Source organism: Haemaphysalis longicornis, unplaced genomic scaffold (genome assembly GCF_048455015.1).
Source record: "Haemaphysalis longicornis isolate Haplotype H1 unplaced genomic scaffold, Haemaphysalis longicornis Haplotype H1 scaffold_5, whole genome shotgun sequence".
Classification (NCBI taxonomy): Eukaryota; Metazoa; Arthropoda; class Arachnida; order Ixodida; family Ixodidae; genus Haemaphysalis; species Haemaphysalis longicornis.
In genome coordinates this window covers 157,852,843-157,876,542 of record NW_027526385.1, presented here as the reverse complement: position 1 = coordinate 157,876,542, position 23,700 = coordinate 157,852,843, and the positions used below count along the sequence as shown (strand labels likewise).

The 23,700-nt window shown below is 49.8% G+C and overlaps 1 protein-coding gene across 1 annotated transcript in view; it reads right to left on the bottom strand.

Annotated features, from left to right (window-relative positions):
* The window catches only part of LOC144139485 (dermonecrotic toxin SdSicTox-betaIIB1aiii-like), a 73,428-nt gene extending 53,363 nt beyond the window's left edge, over positions 1-20,065 (bottom strand). The window contains exons 1-2 of the mRNA XM_077671815.1: positions 20,028-20,065; positions 19,593-19,776 (exon numbers count right to left, since the gene is read on the bottom strand). Coding sequence (XP_077527941.1) covers positions 19,593-19,598 — 6 coding nt within the window. The 5' untranslated portion in view covers positions 19,599-19,776; positions 20,028-20,065. The remainder of the gene's footprint in view (positions 1-19,592; positions 19,777-20,027) is intronic.
* Between the last annotated feature and the right edge of the window lie 3,635 nt (positions 20,066-23,700).

Genomic DNA, 23,700 nt, shown 5'->3' with positions numbered 1-23,700 from the left:
AGAAGTATTCAGAACGTTGGATTGGGAACAGGTGGGAGTAAGGGTTAATGGAGAATACCTCAGTAACCTCAGATTTGCTGATGACGTTGCCTTGCTAAGTAACTCGGGGGACGAATTGCAAAGCATGCTTTCCGCACTGGGCGAACAGAGTAGAACCGTGGGCCTTAAAATTAATATGCAGAAAACTAAAGTAATGATCAATAACATCGGGACAGCACAGCAGTTTGAGATAGGTGGCGAGGCAGTGGAAGTGGTAAGCGAATATATCTACTTAGGCCAAGTTGTGACCCCGGATCCCAACCATGAGGCAGAGATAATTAGAAGGATCAGAATGGGGTGGGGTGCATACGGCAGACATTCTCAGATAATGAATAGCAGCCTACCATTGTCGCTGAAGAAGAAAGTGTATGACAGCTGCATCTTACCGGTGCTCACCTACGGGGCAGAAACTTGGAGGCTCACTAAGAGGGTTCAACTTAAATTGAGAACGACTCAGCGGGCAATGGAGCGGAAAATGATAGGTGTAACATTAAGGGACAAGAAGAGAGCAGAGTGGGTCAGAGAGCAAACTGGTGTTAAAGACATATTAGTAGAAATTAAGAAGAAATGGACGTGGGCAGGGCATGTAATGCGAAGGCAAGATAACCGCTGGTCATTAAGAGTAACAGAGTGGATCCTTAGAGAAGGCAAGCGTTGCAGGGGGCGGCAGAAAGTTAGATGGGCAGATGAGATCAAGAAGTTTGCGGGGATAAATTGGTCACAGTTGGCACAGGACCGAGGTAATTGGAGAATAATGGGAGAGGCCTTTGCCCTGCAGTGGGCGTAGATAGGCTGGTGATGATGATGATGATGATGGTGGTACTAATAAGGCTCTTACAGGGGCTAAGCCTTACAAATATGATTCCCGTTCCGTCGTGGTAGCGCGGTTGGAACAGCGCCCTGCAGGAGTTGCCTCCGTTCCGACGAGGAAGAGTCAAAGGCCAATGTTAGCTTGTTTAATGCGTAGCTAGAAGAGAAAAGCGATGGTACAAGCCCATTGGCGTGACTAACAAGTCAAACGGACAGAGAAACGGACAGAGAAACTGAGCCCAAAGACGCACTCGCTGGCTGGTCAAAAAGTGAGTCTATATTCTACGTTGCGATGGCCAAAACGAGCGCGGACACATTCGAATCAGAACACGCAAGCAAAAACTGTCCGCGCGTGTGCTCTCTTCGGTAAAAATCTCGTATAAAGACGATAGACCGTCTGCCGCCCCTGTCACGTAAATACATTCAATTTTACCACGCTGCACTGTTCTACGCTAAGGCCCTTCTCCATGCGCGTGTCACGTGCCACTGGCGTACAATGTGGGTACTAATGCACGAATAGGTACAATAAGAGTGCAATAGAAACCGCAAAACTCGCCGTAAAACTGGCTACTTACTGCTGGAGCCACCTCGCGCTTGCCGTGGGAACCACATGATCATATGCGTTTTCCACATGAAGCTGGGCCTCTGCCAGGTGACGCTAGCGGTACTGCAGCGGTGTGGTCGGTGTTGCGGTTTTTTCCATGTTAGCGAATTCACGGGAATTTTTTATGCAGTGACTGAAGTGTTCTATTTGCTAACGCAAACATCTGGCATCCATGTATTGTGTCATAAAGAACTGCAAATGTCTCGTATGCATCGATGTTTATCCCCAGATATGCGTAATGTTTTGCTTTCGCTCAACAATGTTGACAAGCATGAACACTGTCACTGGATTTACATGTCTAGAAATGGCTGCGGCTAAATTAACGTATCCTTCAGCCTCTGCACTTACTTTGGCCGGCCGGCTGAATCGACGGACAGACGGACACACAATACTGGCATAGCGACACACCAAACTTGGTGCGTGAAAGTAGCCCAAGCAAGACTATCGTCTTTAAAAGCAGTCTCACCAACTCGGAGATTCAATGACTCAGACGCCACGAACAGCCGCCGCATTCTCGATGCTGCATCCGCATGTACCGGCTTGCGCGGGTAAGTTCTGTGTTTGGTCTTCGCCTGACATCAATGAGCTAGACTTTGCGAGAAAGTATGACTGCGCGACGTGGCGTTCTGCGCTGTTGAAGCTTACGCGCCGCGTCAATAAACGCCCGCACGCACACGCGCAAGCACACACACCAAAGTCGGTTCGTAAACTGGCAAAGTGCAATGTTTGTGGCCTGACTACACAGTGCGATTGTAATTCGGCAGGACTTTCAATGTGCGTGAACTTGTTAAAATTACTTGTAGAAATACTTTGGAGAAACCTCAACTGTTCCACAAAGTTCGACGCTTTTCTGCGAGAGAAAACAACACGACACCGTCGACAAGCTATAAAAGCATAATAGACGCTTTTCTATTTGTTCCTCTGTCTTCTCGCTGCTTCAAATGCGTCGGCCCCACCGTCTTTTCTGAGAAAAAGCCAGCAACTAACCAAGAAGTCACCCCGGCAGTCAGTGGAAATTATTGCTTCTGTATCAGCTCGTAAGTGGTACAATGTAGTTAGAAAGGCAGTAATCAGCAGTAGAAGGAGCGTCTATTTGAACGCACCGTAAGCATAGCCATCCAGTCTTGACAAATAAGTCAAAAGAGGCCGCCAGAACACACGCAACTCTTCGCAGTGCTATCGCACACTCAATGAGATAACCCCACAAAAAAAGAACTGATTCGAAGCAGCAAAAATGAGATATCAGCTGAGCCCACGTCTTTCGCGTGCGAAGCCACCACATTGCTACGTGACCAACGTATTGAGAAAGGCTGCAAGTGTTTAGAGGAATGACAAACTTTAATTATCATGCCGGAAATGGTAGAGTGCACCAGACGATGCTGGTGGTGATTGGACTTCATGCGATAAAAGAAAGAGGAAGACCTTCATGCTTGTCAAAATTAAGCTCTTGATGATTAGTCCAGAAGTTCGTGCGATAAGAGAGAGAGAGAGAGAGAGAGAGAGAGAGAGAGAGAGAGAGAGAGAGAGAGAGAGGGAGATGCCTTTATTCGCCCATAAGTACAGCTTAAGTTCCCCGCTTACGGTTTGTTCTTCCGGCAGATTTTGGTTCCTGCAGCTGTTTCGTCCATTTAGAAAAGACATTCGAATCAGGGATTCGGAGGTGCGTAGCTGCGTGCCTTGTGAACAGAAAGCGCTGTCAAAATAAAAATGGGAGTTTTGACCCCTTAGAATCCGAAACCTTTACGTTTGACTTTGCTCTGTGCAAACCATTATCTCTAATAAACAGTCTGTTCGGATTATGTCAGCTACTGTTGCGACAATGTCTTCGTCCCCAGAGTTATGTACATCTGGCGTGTAATCTTCGCGCCGTAAGGGTTGAGGTGGTGGTTCTGACGACAGCGGGCGCTACATCTGAAGGACCGTACGACCGTATTTGGTTCCCATGAATATTGTCACGCTCGAAACTGTACAGCGCTAGACTAGTCGCGACCAATCCCCAAGCGGGGTATGCGTCAAGGGGTGGAGCAGAAGAGGAAGTGGAGGACGAACCGCACTCGTACTGACCGCAGGATCGGTGGCCGCCTCCTTCAACGCTCTTATTCCTAATCACGGCTTTAATTAAACCCTTTGCACCGTAACAGTTGTGGTGGAGGTGCGGGGTACCCGTGGAAGGAAGACGGAGCCACTGGAACTTCGCCGAAGCCGCCGAGTCGCCGGTCTCTCCCCGCTGCGTGTACCTCTGACTGGGGCTACAAAAACAGTCCAAGCCATGCCGATGGCCAACTGGCAGCCGTACAGGGAGCCACGTACGTTCTCTGGGAACGAAGGGGACGACGTCGACGAATGGCTTGTGCACTACGACCGGGTCAGCAAGTTTAACCACTGGGATGCGGCCGCCAAGCGGGCAAACATCGAGGTATTCTTGACGGGCACGGCGCTGACGTGGTTTGAAAACCATGAGGCGAAGCTAACCACTTGGGACCGGCTAGTAGAGGATATGAAGAAGCGCTTTGGGGATGACTGACTTTATACGCACGACGTCGTGTAGTCTGGCGGAAGCCATTATACGCACGACGCGACTATGGCGCCAACGCGGCAGTTGCTGAAAACTGAAAGCGCCCTCATCACACGGGTTGGCGGGTTCCCCAAGCCCCTTGGCGGCTTCGACGGAGGCGGCATGGCATTCGAAGCTGGGGCACGATTTAGTTGCTTTAGCGATTTCGATCCCGTCATTGAGAATTTCAGCTCTGGAACAACGCCTTTTTCGTAGTGAAAGCTACAAAAACAGTGGACGTCGTCCATTCGCGGTTAAGTGTACGACTTGAACGATTGCAAAAGAAACTGGAGTACACAAACGCGACAACAGACTCTGACATCACGATAACAGAATCGGACAATAGACGCGGAAATCGCCGTGAGTGTAATTAAAGCGGCCTATTATTTTCGGAACGATCGGTGCAGCTTTTTGTTGTTGAGTGTCGCGGTTGCTCGCATTACTGTTATGTTACACGCTGATACTTCTACGCATGCCGTTTTGTTTTATTGTCCGGAATAAACTGCTTCTTTCTGTTTCTTGCGTGCCGGCGTCATATCGTCGAGGGGGGTCAGGCTCGCGAACCCTTCGCACATGAAGGAAGTTCCTTCACGACGTATACATAAACCAAGCAGTTCTTGGCGTTCAGTCTTTTAGTGTACGTAAATGGCTAATGACCAAAGCAAACATGAAAGCTGTTAGCATTGCTCCACACATGTGGATGTGCTTGAAATGAAATGTCGTGGGTATTCATTTCTAAATGGTGAAAATTGGCTTGCATGTGGTCACTGAAATCCGTTTAAGAATAAAATGAAATAGGGCTGCATCTGACTTCGTTTTTGAATAATGTGTTGCAACTGAACTTGAACCTGTAACTTTCTTAACGCGCATGAGTAGAACAATTTGCCACATTGTTTAAGCTATCGGTCAACGTAATCCTCCATATACGTGTTAATTCTAAATATAGGGCAGGTGCTTCCACCCCGCAGTATTAATTCGGAGGCTGGATAAGAGCACCGCCATCCGTTAGGGTTCGATGCGATCGCAACCCGAGCGCTTCTGAACTGCATTGACTATGCAGATTTTAAGCCGAGATAAAAAATGAGTGAAAATTATACCCTAGGTTATTTTTAGGGAGCTGAACGTTATTTAAGAGCCCCAAATTTCCCATCGGTAATTGGTAATATGGTCGGTCTGTCAAGGACGTAATGTGGCACAGAGCATGTTAAATAAGTCGCATAGCTGCAATCGTAGGTGAAATAAATGCATTATCCGGTTCTATGTCATGCTTTGCATCCATACCATCAGCTGTGCTTTTTTTTTATTGCGATACGGAGCGCAAAAGCTAAACGAAAACCCATTTCGAGGAGCGTTGTACGGTTGTCATTTGAACCATCGGCTTCGCGACCCGTGGTGCTACGGAAAAGGGCGATAGAGCCGCTTGGAAACAGCGCGGCGCCGGTTGCTTTGGCTGCCGCGTTGGCGCGTCACTCACGTCGTGCGTATAGTGGCTTCCGCCAGACCACACGACGTCGTGCGTATAAAGTCAGTCTTTGGGGATTCGTTGGCAAAAAAGAAGCTAGCAGAGCAGACGCTACATCAGCGAGCACAAGTGGCTGGGGAGTCTTGCATGACCTACATCGAAGAAGTATTGAAATTGTGCCGGATTGCGAATCCCGCAATGTCCGAGGAAGACCGGGTTGGCCACATTCTTAAGGGCATCGCTGAAGATGTGTATGCTTTCCTCATCAGTAAGGAGAGCCTGGACACAGTAGAAGACGTCGTGCGACATTGTCAGGCATTCGCAGCCCTGAAGACCCGTCGCATAGCACCAAAGTTTGGTCGCTTGCCAAACGTCACCACTATAGCCAGCGTAGACGACACTCAGGCCATGGACTTCTCATCGACGATAAGGCAAATAGTTCGGGAAGAACTGCGCCGACATGACGAATCGGTGCATCGCATCAACACCACTTGCGACTGCCATCCGCCATACGATGCCCTGATGCGACGTGCTCCGGTCGGCTAGTACGCTCCGCGAGATGACGCTCCCCGACGTTCATGGGCCCCTACAGAGTTTCATCCGTCCGTGAACACTGCTAGCTTTGACGACCACCGTGTCCACCCTTCCCGGAACTCTGATAACTGCGACAACCATCGGTACTCATTTGAACCAGCTGAAACCAATACCTGGTCCTCACCACGCTGTGTGTACTCACGCCGTGATGGCGAATATTATGGTGAAGATCGACGGACCTACAGACCTCACACACAGTTCACTACGTTCATGCAGCCCGACAGGATTCGCCGCCCGCAGCCTACCTGCTACTGGTGTGGTATTCCGGGCCACATTGCAAGGTTTTGCCGTCGTCGTCGCGAAGAGCAAGCACAGAATTCCCGGTATACTGCTTCAGGACATAACCACACTGTCGAAAGTCACTGGTCTCAGCTCCCGCTTTCCGCTAACAATTTTCGGAACAGTTCGCAGCGCAATGCTTCTCCGGCCACCTCCGATCGCAGCATAACACCACCCGCTGGACGACAGCGCCGATCCCCATCGCCTGGTCGCCGCGCTGCATCCCCTTCGCCGGGAAACTAGCCGGCGCGACCGATGGAGGTGAGGTCGCCGGACAGCCTTCGATAGATAAACAACCTCTGCCAGTATTTATGATGACAAACAAAGTTCAAGTGCTCGTGGACGGTGTTTCTACAGTGGCTTTAGTTGACACTGGTGCAACGGTTTCAATTATGAGCAATGCGTTTAAAGATCGCCTGGGACGTAAAGTAATGTTCAAATGGGACAAGGGAACCTCGTTTCGTGGAGTCGGTGGGGAGCCGCTGCACCCTCTTGGTGTGTGTACAGTCAATGTTTGTATCGGAGGGCGGACGTTCAAAGCGGAATTCGCAATTCTTGCCAAGTCAACCCATGACGTAATTTTGGGCATCGACTTTTTGAGGGATTGCGGTGCCAATGTCGATTGCGCGACGGGCGAACTTTCTGTTAACAACTTATGGTTCTCTGCACTCGATGATGAGCCGCATATCAATGAAAATACTGGTACTCTGTGTGTTTCTGAGGGCACAGTTATACCTGCGTGGTCCCTGGCGATCGTACCAGTGAGTACTATAAGTGACGCCGGCATATTTGACGCTGTAGTGGAGCCACTCTCCCCGAACTGTGCAAAGAAAGACCTTCTGGTGCCCCGTTGTGTTATATCTGTTGAACGAGGACGTAGCTATGTGTGCGCTCTCAATTGTTCTTCGCAGAGCGTGGTGTTACCGCAGGATATGAAACTGGCCGACTACGAGACAAACGACCATATTTCAGTCGCCACTTTGTGTGCTGGTGAGGCTGCCCCTGCTGACATTATTTTCCCGAACTCGAAGCTTCTCAGCATGGTTAATAAGTCGCTCTCCTCGGATGAACGAAACGCATTGGTCGACATCCTTTCTCGACATGCCTCTGTCTTCGACTTTGCTGCGGATGTCTCTCAGGCGGCACTTCCATCCTCCCGCACTCGTCACACTATAGATACCGGGTCGGCGCACCCGGTTCGACAGAAACCTTACAGGGTGGCACCATCTGAACGAAAGATAATCTCTGAGCAAGTCACAGAGATGTTACAAAAAGGTGTCATACGTGAGTCGGCCAGCTCATGGGCAGCGCCTGTGATCCTCGTACAGAAGAAAGATGGTACCTGGAGGTTTTGTGTGGACTACCGACGTTTGAACGCCATCACCAAAAAAGACGTCTATCCGCTGCCCCGAATTGATGATGCGATAGATTGCCTGCACTCTGCATCTTATTTTTCTTCAATAGATTTAAAATCCGGCTATTGGCAGATCCCCATGGACCCTAACCACAGAGAAAAAACAGCCTTCGTCACTCCGGACGGCCTTTTTGAATTTAACGTGATGCCATTCGGTCTCTGCAATGCGCCAGCGACATTCGAGCGGTTCATGGACACAATTCTGCGCGGCCTGAAATGGGACATATGTCTGTGCTACCTCGACGACATAGTAGTCTTCGGACGAACTTTTCACGAGCACAACGCACGACTCGAGACAGTCCTCAGCTGCTTAAAAGGCGCCGGATTGGTGTTGAACTCGAAGAAATGTCATTTTGGTGAGCGTCAAACGCTGGTTTTGGGACACCTTGTTGATAAGGATGGCGTGAGACCGGACCCTCAAAAAATCGCCGCTGTTGAGAGATTTAAGCCGCCCCAATCAGTGCGAGAGCTCCGTAGCTTCTTGGGGCTTTGTTCATACTTCCGTCGTTTTGTGCCCCGCTTTGCAGATTTGGCGTCTCCCCTCACTAGCCTCTTGCACAAAGATACTGCCTTTACCTGGACCGCCGAGTGTGAATCTTCGTTCTCCCACCTTAAATATCTCCTCACGTCGGGCCCTATCCTTCGCCACTTTGACCCTGGCGCTCCCACCGAAATACATGCGGACGCTAGTGGTGTTGGACTTGGTGCAGTGCTCATCCAGCGGCATAGCAATGCTGAGCATGTGATCGCTTACGCCAGTCGTTGCCTCAGCAAAGATGAGCGCAATTACACAGTCACCGAGCAAGAATGCCTGGCTGTGATCTTCGCGATCAGCAAATTTCGTTCCTACGTGTACGGCCGTCCATTTACGGTCATCACCGACCACCACGCGCTGTGCTGGTTGACCGGCCTCCGTGACCCTAACGGCCGACTAGCAAGGTGGGCCTTAAAGCTCCAAGAGTACGACTTCGTCATTGCCTACAAGAGTGGTCGTCGGCACGCAGACGCTGATTGTCTTTCCCGGCTGCCAAATGCGTGCACTGATCGGGAAGAAGACCATTTCGACGACTGTTTGGCAGCTGTAGACACAGAATTCCCCGATGTTGCAACCTTCCGTTCAGAACAGCAGAAAGACCCAAGCATCCAGCACCTCTTCGCTGCTGCTGCTGATACTACGGCTCCCCGGCGCTACTCGTTGCATGATGGGCTACTCTACAAGATTAACTACATGCCTAGGGGAGCGCGTTTTCTTCTTGTCGTGCCAAAACCTTTGCGTGCTACAGTTCTACGCACTATGCATGACGATGTTACAGCCGGTCACATGGGTTACGTAAGAACTTTACACCGTACCCAAGAAAGATTCTTCTGGCCGAAAATGCGCCTTGAAGTTCAACAATATGTCTCGAGTTGCCTCCGATGTCAGCACTACAAGCGCCCTACGAGCATTCCATCTGGGCTACTCCAACCTATAACACCTTCTTGTTTCCCCTTTGACCAAGTCGGCATTGATTTAATCGGACCTTTTCCACGCTCTTCGACTGGTAATCGCTACATCATTGTCTGCGTCGACCACCTGACGCGTTATGCAGAAACTGCGGCTGTCGCAGCTGCGAAGGCAGACATCGTTTCGACATTCCTGCTCCGGTTCGTCATCCTTAGGCATGGTGCTCCTCGGGTGATTATCAGCGACCGTGGACGTCAGTTCGTCGCTGATGTTGTGGAAGCCTTGCTGCGTCTTTGTTCAACTCACTTTCGTCACTCGACACCCTATCATCCCCAGACAAACGGCTTGACCGAGCGTACCAACAGGACTCTCACAAACATGATTGCGATGTATGTTGACTCTCGCCACAAAAACTGGGATGAGATTTTGCCGTTCATCACATACGCTTATAACACGGCCCAGCATGAGACCACTGGCTACAGCCCGTTCTATTTGCTCTACGCCCGTACACCTCCTAACACCCTGGATACAATATTGCCATTCTCTTTAGGTCACGACCCATCCGTTTCGCGCACCCTCTGTCTCGCTGAAGAAGCTCGTCGACTCGCTCGTTTACGTACCCTGGCCTCCCAGGGCCGCTCAAAACGCCTTTACGACAGTCGGCACCGTGCGGTTTCGTACGCTAAAGGCGACATGGTATTGTTGTGGACGCCTGTACGCAAACGGGGCCTGTACAGCAAGTTCTTGTCGCATTACACGGGACCATACGTTGTCGTCGATCGGTTGAGTGATGTCACCTACGTTATCTCGCGCGTAACGACCCCTGGACGGAGAAGCTGCAAGACTGAACTCGCCCACGTCGCCCGGCTGAAGACATTTCACCCTCGCCTGTGACTTCCTCGTGCCTCGCCCGACGGGCTTCGTCTGCGAAGGGGGAAATGTCACGCTCGAAACTGTACAGCGCTAGACTAGTCGCGACCAATCCCCAAGCGGGGTATGCGTCAAGGGGTGGAGCAGAAGAGGAAGTGGAGGACGAACCGCACTCGTACTGACCGCAGGATCGGTGGCCGCCTCCTTCAACGCTCTTATTCCTAATCACGGCTTTAATTAAACCCTTTGCACCGTAACAATATTATTCTTAAATGTACTTTCTTGTGCAACCACGTCTCAGAGCTGCCGCTGAGAAAGAGGCTTCAGAGTCCATCGTATTAGAGACCGAACAGAAATACAGAAACGTCTCCAGTGTAGCGATTGTGTCCCCTCAATACAATAGTCATAATTGCTTCGCGAGTACGTCTTTGTTCCCGTTACTAGAGGCTTGGCTTATCAGCATTGTTAGCATTACACTTATGCTTATATCGTGAACTTGCTCTGTTACTTCTGTAATCAGGTGCTTAAAAGGACACTGAAGGCAGCCAGCAAGTTGGTTTCGAACGAAATTCTTGCCTTTCCAAAGCCATTTAAGAGTTGATTCGGTGCTTAAATGTGCTTTAATTGCCGAGAAATTGCTAATAAATCTCTTAACAAGCGTTACACTAACAGAGACTGTGCGTCGCGATAAATCCGAAGCAAGCGAAGCAGCGATGAAGTCCAGCGGTAGAGGCGCAACCGAATACAACCATGCCGCACTCTGAGCGGTTTAGTCAGTTTCGTTGAAATAAGTCGTGCTTTCCCGAACTCCCGCGTCGTTTGCAGCTCTCGACCACTAAGAAAAATGTTTCTTCATGAAACCCGTCATCAGCATTGACGCTTTGTTGAAGAAAAACATGTCCTCGTGAGGCCCCTCGAATGTTGTCGTTGAACCAACAACTCGAGCGTAGCTCGCACACTCCTTTCATCAAAAAGTGTTACCGCCGCTCCAAGTATGGCCGAGCAAGGCCATCTAGCGGCAGCCAGGAAAGACGTTGCGCATGCCAGACGATTTGAAGGGGTCCTGAAATACCTTCCGCCTATGCATGGATGTACATGTAAGCAAAAAAAGCAATGTATTAGCAATCTCCTCCCGCGAGAATTTTGTTAAAGCGATGCGTATTAGCTGAGAAATCGTAAATCAAAAACCGCGCATTATCGTCGCTCCGCGTTTTCTCCTCCTTTCGACTTACTCTCCGCTGTTGACGGCGCTCGAGCCTTGCCTCCCATGATGCCGCGCTCCTTAGCGGTGACGTACTTCCGCTCTTGCGCTGCACAGACTGCCGTCTGCTACGGACAAGCTTTGTTGACACCATGAATCCCGTACTCCGCTCAAGGCTGCAAAAGCGAACTCAAAATCTGGCCGCATGTGTGCGGCGGCCTGGCCGTGCCCTTTCGCGGTGTACGTTGTGCTTTTTATCGGCGGTGAACTCGCAGCCGCACGGGGAGGATCTGCGCTCGTTCTCTTTGATGCACCGCGCACCGTTTATCCAAGAAGCGCCGTATCAGATGTGGTTCCGCTGGTGCCGGGTCTTATTTTCTGGCGGTGGTAATTCCTGGCGGCGGCATGCGAAAAAGACATTTTAAACCGATACAGAACCCGTGCACAAAACGCTTCAATCATGTGACCTGTTCAGCTTGGGGCGACGCGTGGTGGAGAGCGGCAACGTTGGCAAAACATGCTCCGCCGCGGCTCTGAGAGGCGTGATAAGGTGTCGGCACCCTTGGCCAGACAGTTTCGGGCCCTTTCCCCCTCCCCCCCCTCCCCCCCCCTTCAAAGCCTCATCGCATCGCATCGCGGCTCTGAGCTTTCTAGCGCTGGAGCGAGCGCCATTTCTTTGGCAATCTCAAATATCGGTTGCATTGGCAACAAGGCACAAACCACTCTAGAAGTCCGTTACGGTTCCGTGATCCCGGTTCAGCTCGCGGCACCACTTCGCGACATGTGGGAACTGCAGGCGTACCACTAACTCCCATTGGGAAGTGCGAGATGCGTTTGGCATTTGTTTCGCGATGAAATGCGACGTTGTGCTTCTGCGGGGGATAGTGCTTCCCGTGTTCTGGATTATCTTTCTAGAGCGACGAACGACTCAACCTCGCATGGGGTATGTGCAGTGTGCGTGGCTAAAAGCCATCTCGGCTTGTGCGCCAGAGTTAAGTAACTTGCTGTTCGTCCCCGCAAACCGCGCGCGAGGTGAGGGCCGAATTTACGATGGGCAGGAGGAGGCAACCCATCGTCTCTCAATCGCGGTTCAGACTTTCAACGCATGTTGTGACGTTGTGTTCGTTCGAAACGCATCTCTGGATTGTTTTGAAGTTGAATAAAATGTGTGCGCCAAACCGGGGCATTCAGCTCAGGGCGTTCTCTGCGATTGCACGAAAGAAGTGCCACGAGGCTTCAACGCTTTTTATATGAAACGTACTCAGGTAAGAGAATATCCATGTCGTGTTATGGCCGTGTTGCATTCAATACAAACGGTTAAGCGTTTGTTTACACTTGTTTCGTTTGTCGTAAAACGTCCAAGCCCTCCGGCACTCCACTGGCAGGTCAGCCGGCGAGCCGACGCTGAGCAGCCGACTCATCTCTTTGCCGGAAGTGAGTGAAAAAGCCGCCCAATAGCAGGATGTCTAGCTCATGACGAACATCTGGGAATCGATGACGTAGACATGTGAAGATGGCGGCGTCCAAAAACACGAAGGGAAGGGTAAGAAAAAAGCGACAAACTTTGCAAGAAAAGTGTGAGCTTTCCGCTGCGCGTAAAAGAGTAATACTTGGCACAGGTGACGTTGACGACCCAGTCTAACGATTGCACTAGTTCATTTAGTGTGCTCAAAACGCCTTTCAGGGCCCCTTTAAGCACTTCCGGTGAAAGTTGCGCGGTATAGCCAGTGGCAGCGGTACCTGTTTTCACGTTTTAGCTATTTTCTACATTGCATTTTTTTTAAAAACCTACCCGTAAGAGTGCCATATTTGTTTTCCTGAGCAATCTAGGGCAATCAGCCAATCTAGAGTAACTTGTATTTTGAGTTCAGTCGTTTTTTACATCGTTGTGGTGGGAAGCGCAAGCTAACGGCGGGGACAAGAGAAGAAAACGAAAACGACATAAAGTGGTCATACTATCAGGGTGCTTACCATGCTTGCCTAGATGGCCTGCCATGATGGTACCATGCTTCATTGTTCGGTTCAGCGGGACATGGAAGTGTCGTCTTCGTTCTCGTTTCCTTCCCTTATCCCTGTCATTAGTTTGCGCTTCCAACCACCACGATTACCACCTGGCCTAGGCTTCCGCTCTTGCAAATACCTTTCAAATTAGTCTTCCCCACGTGCACGCCTGATACAGACAAATCACGTAACTGCTAGGTTTATGTACGGAAACCTTGAGCACCACGTGTGTCAGCGAAAATACGCTATGTCTCCGGCACAAGCAAGACCTTTACCTTCATAAGAAGATAAAGACAGACCTCCCACTCCTTGACCTCTGTTTTCGTTAACGCAGATGCAACATCCAATTCTAACAACACGTGTGATAAGAGGCAGCCTTTTGTAAGAGAATACTTGATCGCAACCTGCTTCGAAAGAACGCGCAATGTTTATAGCAAGCTGAATGCCGTGAAAAAAAATTACGCCCACCTCCCCTCGCGGGAACCCCGGTGTGATGCGACGCTGAGGGGGGCTCAAGCGCAACGGAGAGCAACCGTCGACCCAAAGGCCGCCGGAGAGGGGCACACCGGTTATATGCGCAGCGCGCCCGAAGGAGAGGAGACTGCGGAGAGAGAGAGTACTGCACACGCGCAGCACCGCGCATAGCGCCGCCCACCGGCGGAGTGAGAGCGCGCTGGGCCGCACACCCGCAGATGTTGAGAGAGAGAGTTCGCTCTCACCTGGGCACGCGCTGGCGCCAGTGCATCTGCCGCGGCTATGACGCAACACAATCCAACACAATCCACTTTAATCCAATCCAAGCCAAGCCAAGCCAATCGAATCCAATCCAATGCCCCTCACGAGAGAGTGTTCGCTATCGGAGAGGAGAGGGGGTGAGCGTAGGAGAGTGCGGACGCCGACGACGGACGCACGCAGGAAGGACAGGGCCGCCGACAAGAGATGCTGTCAGCGTCGCATCTAAAAAAACGGTGAATCTATTGAATGCGTCAAGGATTTCAGTGGTGCAATTGAGTCCCATTCGTACCGTCCTCATTATTCCTTTCTCGTTACGCCGGTTTCTCCTCCCCTCGTGTTTTCATCGTCGCTCTTGGAAGCTGTACCTACTTGCTGTAGGCGTAAGCGTGCTTCGGTGCTTCTGTAATTACCATACTCGTATTACTCATGTAGACCTCAAATTCATGTCTTTAACACGTTTTTAATTAGAATGCGGCAATGCCAAACTTCTTATTATCTTTGAGCCTGGCTTTAACGGGTGAAGTGGACAGGATGCCGCCATGGGGTTTTTTCAAAACGGTTGTGGACACTTTTATCTCGCTTACTGCGCAGGTATCATCGAAATACCTGCCGAGTCCTTCAAGGAATTCTGTGACGAACACCACAACTGAGACTCTACTTCATGATTTTTATCGCCAGACTTTCTTAGACGACTGTAAGAGAAGTGCTCTAAATCCCGTCATGCCAAAGTGCGTTGGGCCAAATAAGAAACTATTTTCTTAAGGTTAATGCATAAAAACTTCAGGCTGAAACACGGCTGCGCAATAAAGACTTCCATTTTCAGGGTTCTATTATTGTCGCTTATGCCACCAATTAGAGACCATTGATTTCTTTTGGGGCTGTGCCGTGACCCGGTAATTTAAAGGATGCTTTTTTGGGTGGTCTCCTTGGACGCGAAAATTTCCGTCGGTCTGTACGTCTGTCTCCTCTCTGTCGGTCCCTCGATTCAGCCGAACGTCCAAAGTTTAGGCAAATACTGAATGAGATGTTTACGTACCTAAAGCCATTTCTAAATTTTTATATCTGGTGCAAACATTCATACTGGTCAACATTGTTCAGCAAAAACAAGCCATTGCGCATATTTGAGGCAGATCATCAACACATACGTGATATTTGCAGCGTTTCTTTATTTAAAAAAACACGTGGTTACTCGATTTTTGCGATATAAAATAAGAAATACTGCAGCCGCTGGCCTGAACACAACGCCGAGGCAGTGGTGGCGTCACCTGGTAATGGCCCTAGGTGCGCACGTCCGTGTGTTTCCCAGGGCCACTGCACCCTGGCGCCACTGTGTAACCAGAAGCATCTTCGCCGGTGCGTTCGGCGGATAGTATGCATACGTTGCGTGCAGAGTGCACAAAGCTCTCGAAAGCACAACGACAGATCACACGGTTTTCCACCCTTGATCGACCATTGTAGTGGTCATGAAGCGTGAAGTCTACATGGAAAACATAACCGCAAAAATCGAGGAAAATACCAAAGAGGACGTCGCGGCGGAGAAGCGCCAGCGTGCCGACCCCCGTCATCTCACGCGTGCCCCGACAACGTACGAGCAACGTGCCGAGCGGCTACTGAAAGACCGTGAGGCGAGGCGTCCCCGGAGGCAACACGACGCACACCAGGCGCGCGAAACGCGAATCGTCGGTTTTCCATTTTCAGCCACCATGCCAGTCGTCAAAGGTGCCAAGTCTACACGCGAACACATGCCCAAAAAACTCGGGGAAAATTTTGGCCTCTCCGCATGTCTGTGTCTGTCTGACATTTGAAGCGAAGCAAGCAGATACGCGGCAAATTTCTCTCTGCGACGTTTCGGAACGCACTCTTACAAAAACACGTACTCAATGCACAATTGTGTTCTTGCCTTTTTCAAGATGCTATTCGGGTGCCCAAGGATACCTTTTTGTGTCAAGAGTGTAAAGCTTGTGGAAATTCCGCATGCATGGACGGCATGCAGGATTTCCGGCGGAACCCCGTCGGCTAGTAATTGCGGTTTTGAGAAACTCGGAGAGCGTACGTGAGTAGCGTTTTTCGCACCCGGCTGCTTGTTTGTAGTAGCACTGCGATGCATTACCACCGCGCTATATTTTCTTTTTTTTTTGTCCGGACATTGACATAATCCCAAAAATCAACACGGGACAACACAGGACAACACGAGATAGTACAATGCCACAATACAATGCCACAAAAGATTTCGGAGCAGTCAATGCTTCGACGCGTGCCAACCCGCTAGGCGTAGGCTCTTAGACTTCGCTAGGCGTAGGCTCTTAGACTTTGAGCCCTTCAAGATAAAGCAACGCAGTCTCACGAGAAAACATCCGCGCCGGCCGACCACACACATCACCAAAGAGACATTCCTTGCGTACTCTCCAAATACTGTGGAGACCGAGAACCATTAGCAGATCGCACTGCAGATGGAGGAGAAAAGCAAACACGACCGTGTGCACGAGGTTTCGGCGCACGTTAAAGATCCCCAGGTGGCCAAATTAATCAGAAGCCCTCCACTTCGGTGCACCTCATCGCCTGCGTTGCGTCGGCGCGTTAAACCCTAAAATTAATCAATCAATTAAATCAGATCGCACTGTACGCCCTCCCCGTTTTCTATTGGGAGGTACCGAATGCCATGCGGATTGAACGGAAAAAAATTAGGGAAGCTTGCACGCATGCGCTAGACTTAAATGGCGGAGATGTCGGTGATCATTGACGCACACAAAGTTCAGTTTAGTATAGTTATGGTGTCGTGGTTGACGTCGGCGGCATGGCATTTCAATGACCTTATGTTGAACGAGTCTGGTGTTCGTCGTTTTGGTCAACGTTTTCGTACACCACTCTGCAAGCACGGCTTATCGTCTCTGGCAAATGCTTTGACCGCTGAGCCTCTTGAAGCGCGGCCTATTGCTACGGCCGCGCCATAAGGATTCAATGGTCACCTTCAGCATCTTCTACATTCAAGTCACGGCTCTTCCACAGTACAGGGCGCATGCGCACGACGACACGAGCGAGAACGAAGAAGGGGCGTTTACGCTATGGCATCTTTGTCGTTCCGAGCAATTGTTGCCACGATACGATAAACACTGGAGCTTTTTCTAGCCAATGTTGGCATACCTTCCTAAGTGGGTATGCTGAGCTTGACTAACGGGCGCTCGAGGCAAGCGTGCATGAGCGCTCGGCATTTTCTTTGTATTCTTGAAACTGCAGACACCATACAGTAAACGATTGGTTCCCCAGCTTCGCTGTTAAAATCTATGTACTGCAAGCAACCCGAAACCATAGAACATGTCTTCGTACACTGCCGGAAGAGTGCACTTCTTGGACATCCCATTGTGTAATGTTGCCAGCAGCATTGCCTGCGAACGTTCCCAGCAGTACCAAAGTTATCGCTGTTCTTTTCTTGTGGCACAAACCCACTGAGGGATTGGCCAAGGATCGGAAACTCGGAGGGGCTAGTGTTTCCGCTTGACAATATTCACAAAACAATTAATTGGAAACTTAAAATTTGGAGAATAATGCGCCCCCCGTGAAATCCGAATGTGATGGCACATGATTGCAGTAGGTGCACACCAGCCGCGCATAACCCTGATCCTATAGAAGCTGTAGTTCGTAGCGGTATGCTTGCTGACATAATTTGCGCCGTAACAGGAAGAAACAAAAGCGAAGAGACTCAAACACGGTGTAGCAGAAAAGAAGCCGCTTGAAGTAATTCCCGCCAAAATACTCGCAAATGGAAGCAAAATAAGCAAATACGATGTAACAGGAAGGGGGCCGCGCGCGACATGCCGCAGCAAGCTAGTAGTGTGGGCGGCAGCGACGAGCGAGAAAAACATTTGCGCAGGCCGCCGAAGGCGACAACAGCGGCAGCGACGGGCCGTCGCCGTCACTCGCTTTTTGCTGGTAAGCAACGAGCGGCCCACCAGCGAGCGACCCCGACGAGCGACGGCGACAAGGAAGTTGATGCCAGTGTATTAATTTTTTTTTCATTTGTTGCTGTCGCCCACACTGTTTGCTGCACCCATTGAGTTACGTTTTTCGTGTCATTCGCTTGTCGCCGTCACTGAATAAAGTTACTCCTTAGACAAGTTGTTAATGGGTATCGCCAGCCCACCGCCTTCTAGAAAGCGCTCTAGCGCGAGCAGTTTAGAGCCGTGAGCCTGCTCTCCTCACCCCACGTGGCCTCTTCCCCCTTCGTAAGGAGCCAACTAGCTTCAACTTGAACGATTTATTTTCAAGATGTCCCAAGCTACGAATATAGCACTCTACTCCCACTTCCCCCACTTGACTTAGCGTCTTCCTGATGTAATAAAGGCTATCTCCTCGTCCTCCTCAAAACACATTAGCAGACATTCACCTCAACTCAAGCCATAAGGGACCGACAGAACCAGATGGCACAGCCCGAACTACCCATCGGAAGCATCGAGTGGGTAGTATGGATGCAAGGGCGTTCTGCAGCTCGAAACGCAGGGTCGCTGACGTGTTCACGTCCTTATGGCCGTATTTCCCAGCGTCCGACGTCTCATTATCAAGCGGGTCGTCGAGCGTCTCATCAAAAATCCGGTCATCGAGCTTGCTTATCTGCTGATGGAGCGCTTCGATTCGTTCAAGCAGAACGCTTACCTCGGACGCCGAAAGTCCACGTTGCCCTGGCAACGCTGCTGCCAATTCCATAAGGCAGTGCAGCACAGAGTGGAGGCTTGATTGATTGATTGATTGTAGGGTTTAACGCGCCGACGCAACGCAGGCGATGAGGCGCGCCGTAGTGGAGGGCTCCGGATTAATTTTGACCGCCTGGGGATCTTTAACGTGCGCCGAAATCTCGCACACACGGGCGTTTTTGCTTTTCGCCTCCATCAGAAAAGCGGCCGCCGCGGCCGGGAATCGAACCCGCGACCTCGTGCTCAGCAGCGCAACGCCTTAGCCACTGAGCCAACGCGGCGGGTACAGTGGAGGCCCGGGTGACGTCGGAGTAGCTGTTCCATGCCGGTCAGCTGGCGGCCGGGGATTCTGGGGCCAAGGTCACCGGCGCCTTGTCGGTTCAAAGGGCTTGCGCGACGCCGGGCGTCGATGAGCTAGGCCTTGTCGCGAGATCCCGAGTTTCCAGCACCATGTAATGGACCTAGAGGTCCTCCGGCTGCCGACCCGTCGAGAGAAAGCGGAGTGCGCACGTCTGATGATAATGGGGACTTTCAGTGCAGTTTATATTTTTTTATGGTAATCGTAAGCGTGGCGGCTACTCCAGAGTAAAAGCTTCCTTAAGCCCGTGACATATTTTGCATATAGCCTGATCAGAAGTGCTCATTTCACCATGCGATTACTTTTGTTTCTCTAAGCTGATTCTGCCTCAGGGATCCTGAATTACACCTGCAGTTAAGTGATCTCGTCAGACACAGGCATCGCTGACCTCTGCGCAATACTTGTCACAAAAACGTTTACGTCCAGCTACATCTGCTCACCATGCGATTCTTGATTCTGATCCATTGTTTCGCAGCTGGGCAAAAAGCGCCCCTTAAGATATCACGGTGAGCCGCAAACTTACATTCAAACAAGATACTGACCGGCATCGTTTCGATCTTGTAGTGACGGTTGAGCTTTGTCAGATGCGTACTCCGTTGCCGCGCTGCTCCTCCCGGTTTCTTGTTCAGCAAACTGTCAGGTCGACCTCGTTCTTTCCGTTTTAGCGCCGGCTTAGCGCTGGTCAAGTTGGTTTCTCGGTTGACCGGCCGGCGGCGTTCTTGTTACCTTCACAAAGGAGATTTGTCCGACTGCGTCAGTTAGTTCTGTTATAACAACATGGTTTCAACTCAGTGAACTAATGGAAGAACCGACAGGACACACCGCCGTAGTCCTGTCTTCGCCTTCGTCAAGTTTCTGCGTATAGTTCAAAACTTAATGTCTAATCATCAACCAGCTCAACAACGCACTTTAAGCTGTTAGGTTCATTTGCGGCGGTTTCTCACTAGAGCAGGGAAGCGTCGAGGATCTGATCTTACCCCTGGATCTCCGGTCGGACAACTCGCTTACGTCGATTAACTGCATTTATTTGCGGGCCCACGGGGTTTTATCCTATCACGGTAGCACCTCGGAAAGGGTTTCAGAAACCGTGTTAACATATCTTTCCATCTGGGTCACACGGCACACTTCATTTCTCCATTCTCGAATTCGTGAGTCACAAATACAAAGCTGCTTCTGCTTTGTTCATGGCGAGCGGTCTCTTTTCTCTATCGCATGTTATCGCCAACCGCCGCCAGTATAGGTAATTGTCTCCTTTGCACACTGTTCCCTTTGGCTTGAGATAAGCTGGTTGTTCAGTGCCTGTCTGCGCCGAGTATTTGAAGCACTTACCTGGCCGATAGCCAGACTCACGGTTCTGATAAATGTCTTTCTCTTTAGCCGTTGCCCAGTGCCTGTTTACGACGAGCATTTTCTGTTTTTTTTTTAATTCAGTACCCTTAGGGCCCGTGATGGGTATAACATAGGGGGAGAGGGGTTAGAAAAAGAGCACAACGCTGTATCAAAGTTGAACGAGGAGTGACAGACAGAGTACATCGATCTCTCTTCCTCGTGGCTTTCGAAGCCAGATTCTGCATTTTGTTAAATGTCTTTGGAAGGCGAACAAACGCGGAGTAATTAACGCTGTTGCTACCGACGAGAAACAGCTGTTAATGCGCCCAAAAATGTTTTTAGACAAATATTAAGGGGAAAGCTTGAAGTGCCCAAATCTGCGAAAAACCGTCGTTATTATTGTCTGTTAAAGAAAATGGCCGCCAATTTAAAGAGTACATAAGTAAAACACATATGTGTGATCTCATGGGATATGAACTCGGGTCTGGAATTAGCATCCCAGTGCTCTAGCAACTGTGCTATCTCCGTTTTTCTACTTTATAGCATTTGAACAATCCCAACCGTCAGTGTAGGTTCAAAAACAGCTTACCAATTTTTGTTTGTGGATGCTATTGTAAACATCAAAAACCGGCAGTTATCCCGAAATGGGCAACCACACAATCTTCGTCCCTTGCATATAAATTGCGTCTTTTAGCGTACTGACATTCTGAGCAAAGTACTTGCTGAATGTCTCCGCGTTATCATGACGGTGGCGCATTGCCATAAAATCGCCATGTGGCGTGTAGGCCCACAAGCATTATTAGACAGTACGGTACATTGCCATTGTCATACATGTGGTGTCACGGGCAAGCCGTTTTTCTGTGCCTGCCTAATTACGTTCCCCGAAAATGGCTACGGCTTAGCCCAGCTAACCTGGTATATGCCAAACGAAAGCTTGGTCTAGACGGGTTAAGTCTTCGTTTCACTTGGTTAAACTTTGATTTAGCTGTAATGGCTACACTTAGTCGTACAGTTATTGTTAAGCCAGGTGTAATGGTTGTACCTAGGCCGGTAGCTAGATATGGGAGTGGTTAGGCTTGTGTGGACACGCACCTTTAGACAGACCAAAAGACTACGCCGAACGGCTGCATCTTCCGCAGTCTCCGACGCTAGCTTCGCGCTCTTGGCATTCCGGACACTCTCCAGTGAAGCAGATCGCCAAGCGATATCCGCGGGGTGGACAGACGGCGTTTGCTGGCGACGACGCAAAGCCTCCAGCTCCCGCGCAAAGCTCAAAGAGGACGGCCCGACCTCGTTCTCATTCACAACGAAGGTCGCACTGACTAGGTGACCCCGACGCTTCTCTTAGCCAGGCGCGAGGCGAGTAGCGTGGTCAGGCCGCGACTCAGCTGAGGAGAGCGCATGCGCCAAGCCCGCAGTGGCGGCGGCGGAGCTGGACGTTCGAGTCATGTGATTCGTTGCTAAGGCTATGGTGCATCTGCGGTCAAACGAAGATCAAATCGCTCGTGACGGCGAAACTCGGCTCGACTAGGTTAGTTAAGCAATAGTGCATTCCAGCGATGAAAACTCGGTCTATGGTTTTCGGTTTCCGACACAAAAGGCAAACTGCTGCCCATGCTACGAACAACAATTCTTCAGCCATCTGTTTTGATTGGCAGTTTCCATAGTGAAGTTTAGAAAAGAAAATTGTAAAGTTGTTTCTTATGCACACTAGGAGTGCCATTTTTTGACGCGACACATCTTGCCCTGGGCCACTGCAATTCGTAGTTGGGTTCAGCGAGAGTGGGAAAAGAACATTTTTTTAAATCTTCTCATCGACATTTTCTTGAAACACTGCAAAAATAATAGAGATAAAACCTCCTGCAGAGACATTTTAACGATTGAAGTTTTCTTCAGGTAACCTTTGAAGGTGTAACTATCGTCCTCATTTGGGACAACAAACTGCGGGAGTGCACCTATTAATACACCTTGCGGAAGTGTGCGAAGAACAGGATCACTCGCATGCTGCTGAAAAGTTGCCGCAAAAAAAAGATCGATAAACCTACCACTGCCAATAGTATTCTACGAGATATTTGTACCGCTGGTTCTCTCCCTTTGAGGAACTCAAATGCACGCAGAGAAAATACCGTGTAATTTGCGCACCGTAACGCGCGAACAGTGTATTGTTTGCAGTACGAAGCATAGCTTGGCAACGAAGACCATGTCGCTGATGGTGGCACGAGCCAATACCGATAGGCTGTGGCCTCCCCAATTCGGTGCATTTTCGCGCAATCTTATCCATTGTTCCTTGCGATTTTGCTTTTGTCTTGGTAGAAAATCAAGAGGAGCGCCAAGATATTTTTGTTTGCAACCTTAAACCTCCGAATGTGGAATTGGTTGACAGTTCACAGTGCGGAACACTTTACCTGCTTCATAGCACTACATGTTTGCACACAGATATTATGTGTAACCTCAGCCACATTTTGCACGTTCCTTTATCTCTAAAAAGCATTGCCCCGTAGCCCGCATATGTCAACAACCGCACTTGTGTTCCAACTAAAATCCTAAACCTCTTAGTTTGAATATATTTCAAGTAGAAAGGCTCGAAAACAAACAAAAACAGTGGAGACATCGGGCAACCATGCCTAACAGACGGCAACGCAGAAACGATTGTAGCAATTTTATGTTGATAACTGCGTGGTACATTCCTGGTAATCCATTGCACTGCATTATACAGCACTTCCACATTTGCATATTTCATTATACCGAAGACCACTGCGTGACACTTTCGATGGGTTTTCCAGACAACATATAACGTCGCAGCCTGGTGGCTCATCAAATCACATCATTTCAAGACACTGAAAGCAACACGGATATAGGTATCTCTCATTTAATGTGAGAAAAGTCTTTAATTTCATGGGTTTGTTATATTTAGGACAGGAATTCGGCACCTGAGTCCTTGGGTCTCAGGCAGCCTGTTCGGTCTTCTCGCTCACTGACGCAGTTAAAGTCTCTCGAAAGAATCACATTTTTCGCAAATAATATATGTATCGAAGTCTGGGAGAAACTTTCTCGTTCTCGTATTTTCTTTGGTGCGTAAATATAGGGCACGCCAAATTCAACTTCGTCAAACAGGCAAAGGCAACCTAAGTTCCAGCCCTAGCATTTCTGCCAATTTTTTTGTCGTGAGTATTTTGTAAAAATGTTTCCTCGGGTTATTGTACGTGATGATTTCGTATATGTCATTCCCGTGGGTTTACGTGGGGGTTAGTTGCGTATTATTACTTGTAAGATACGTTCTGCATCGCCATGCATTTGTGTGGCTTCTACCTACGTTTCAAA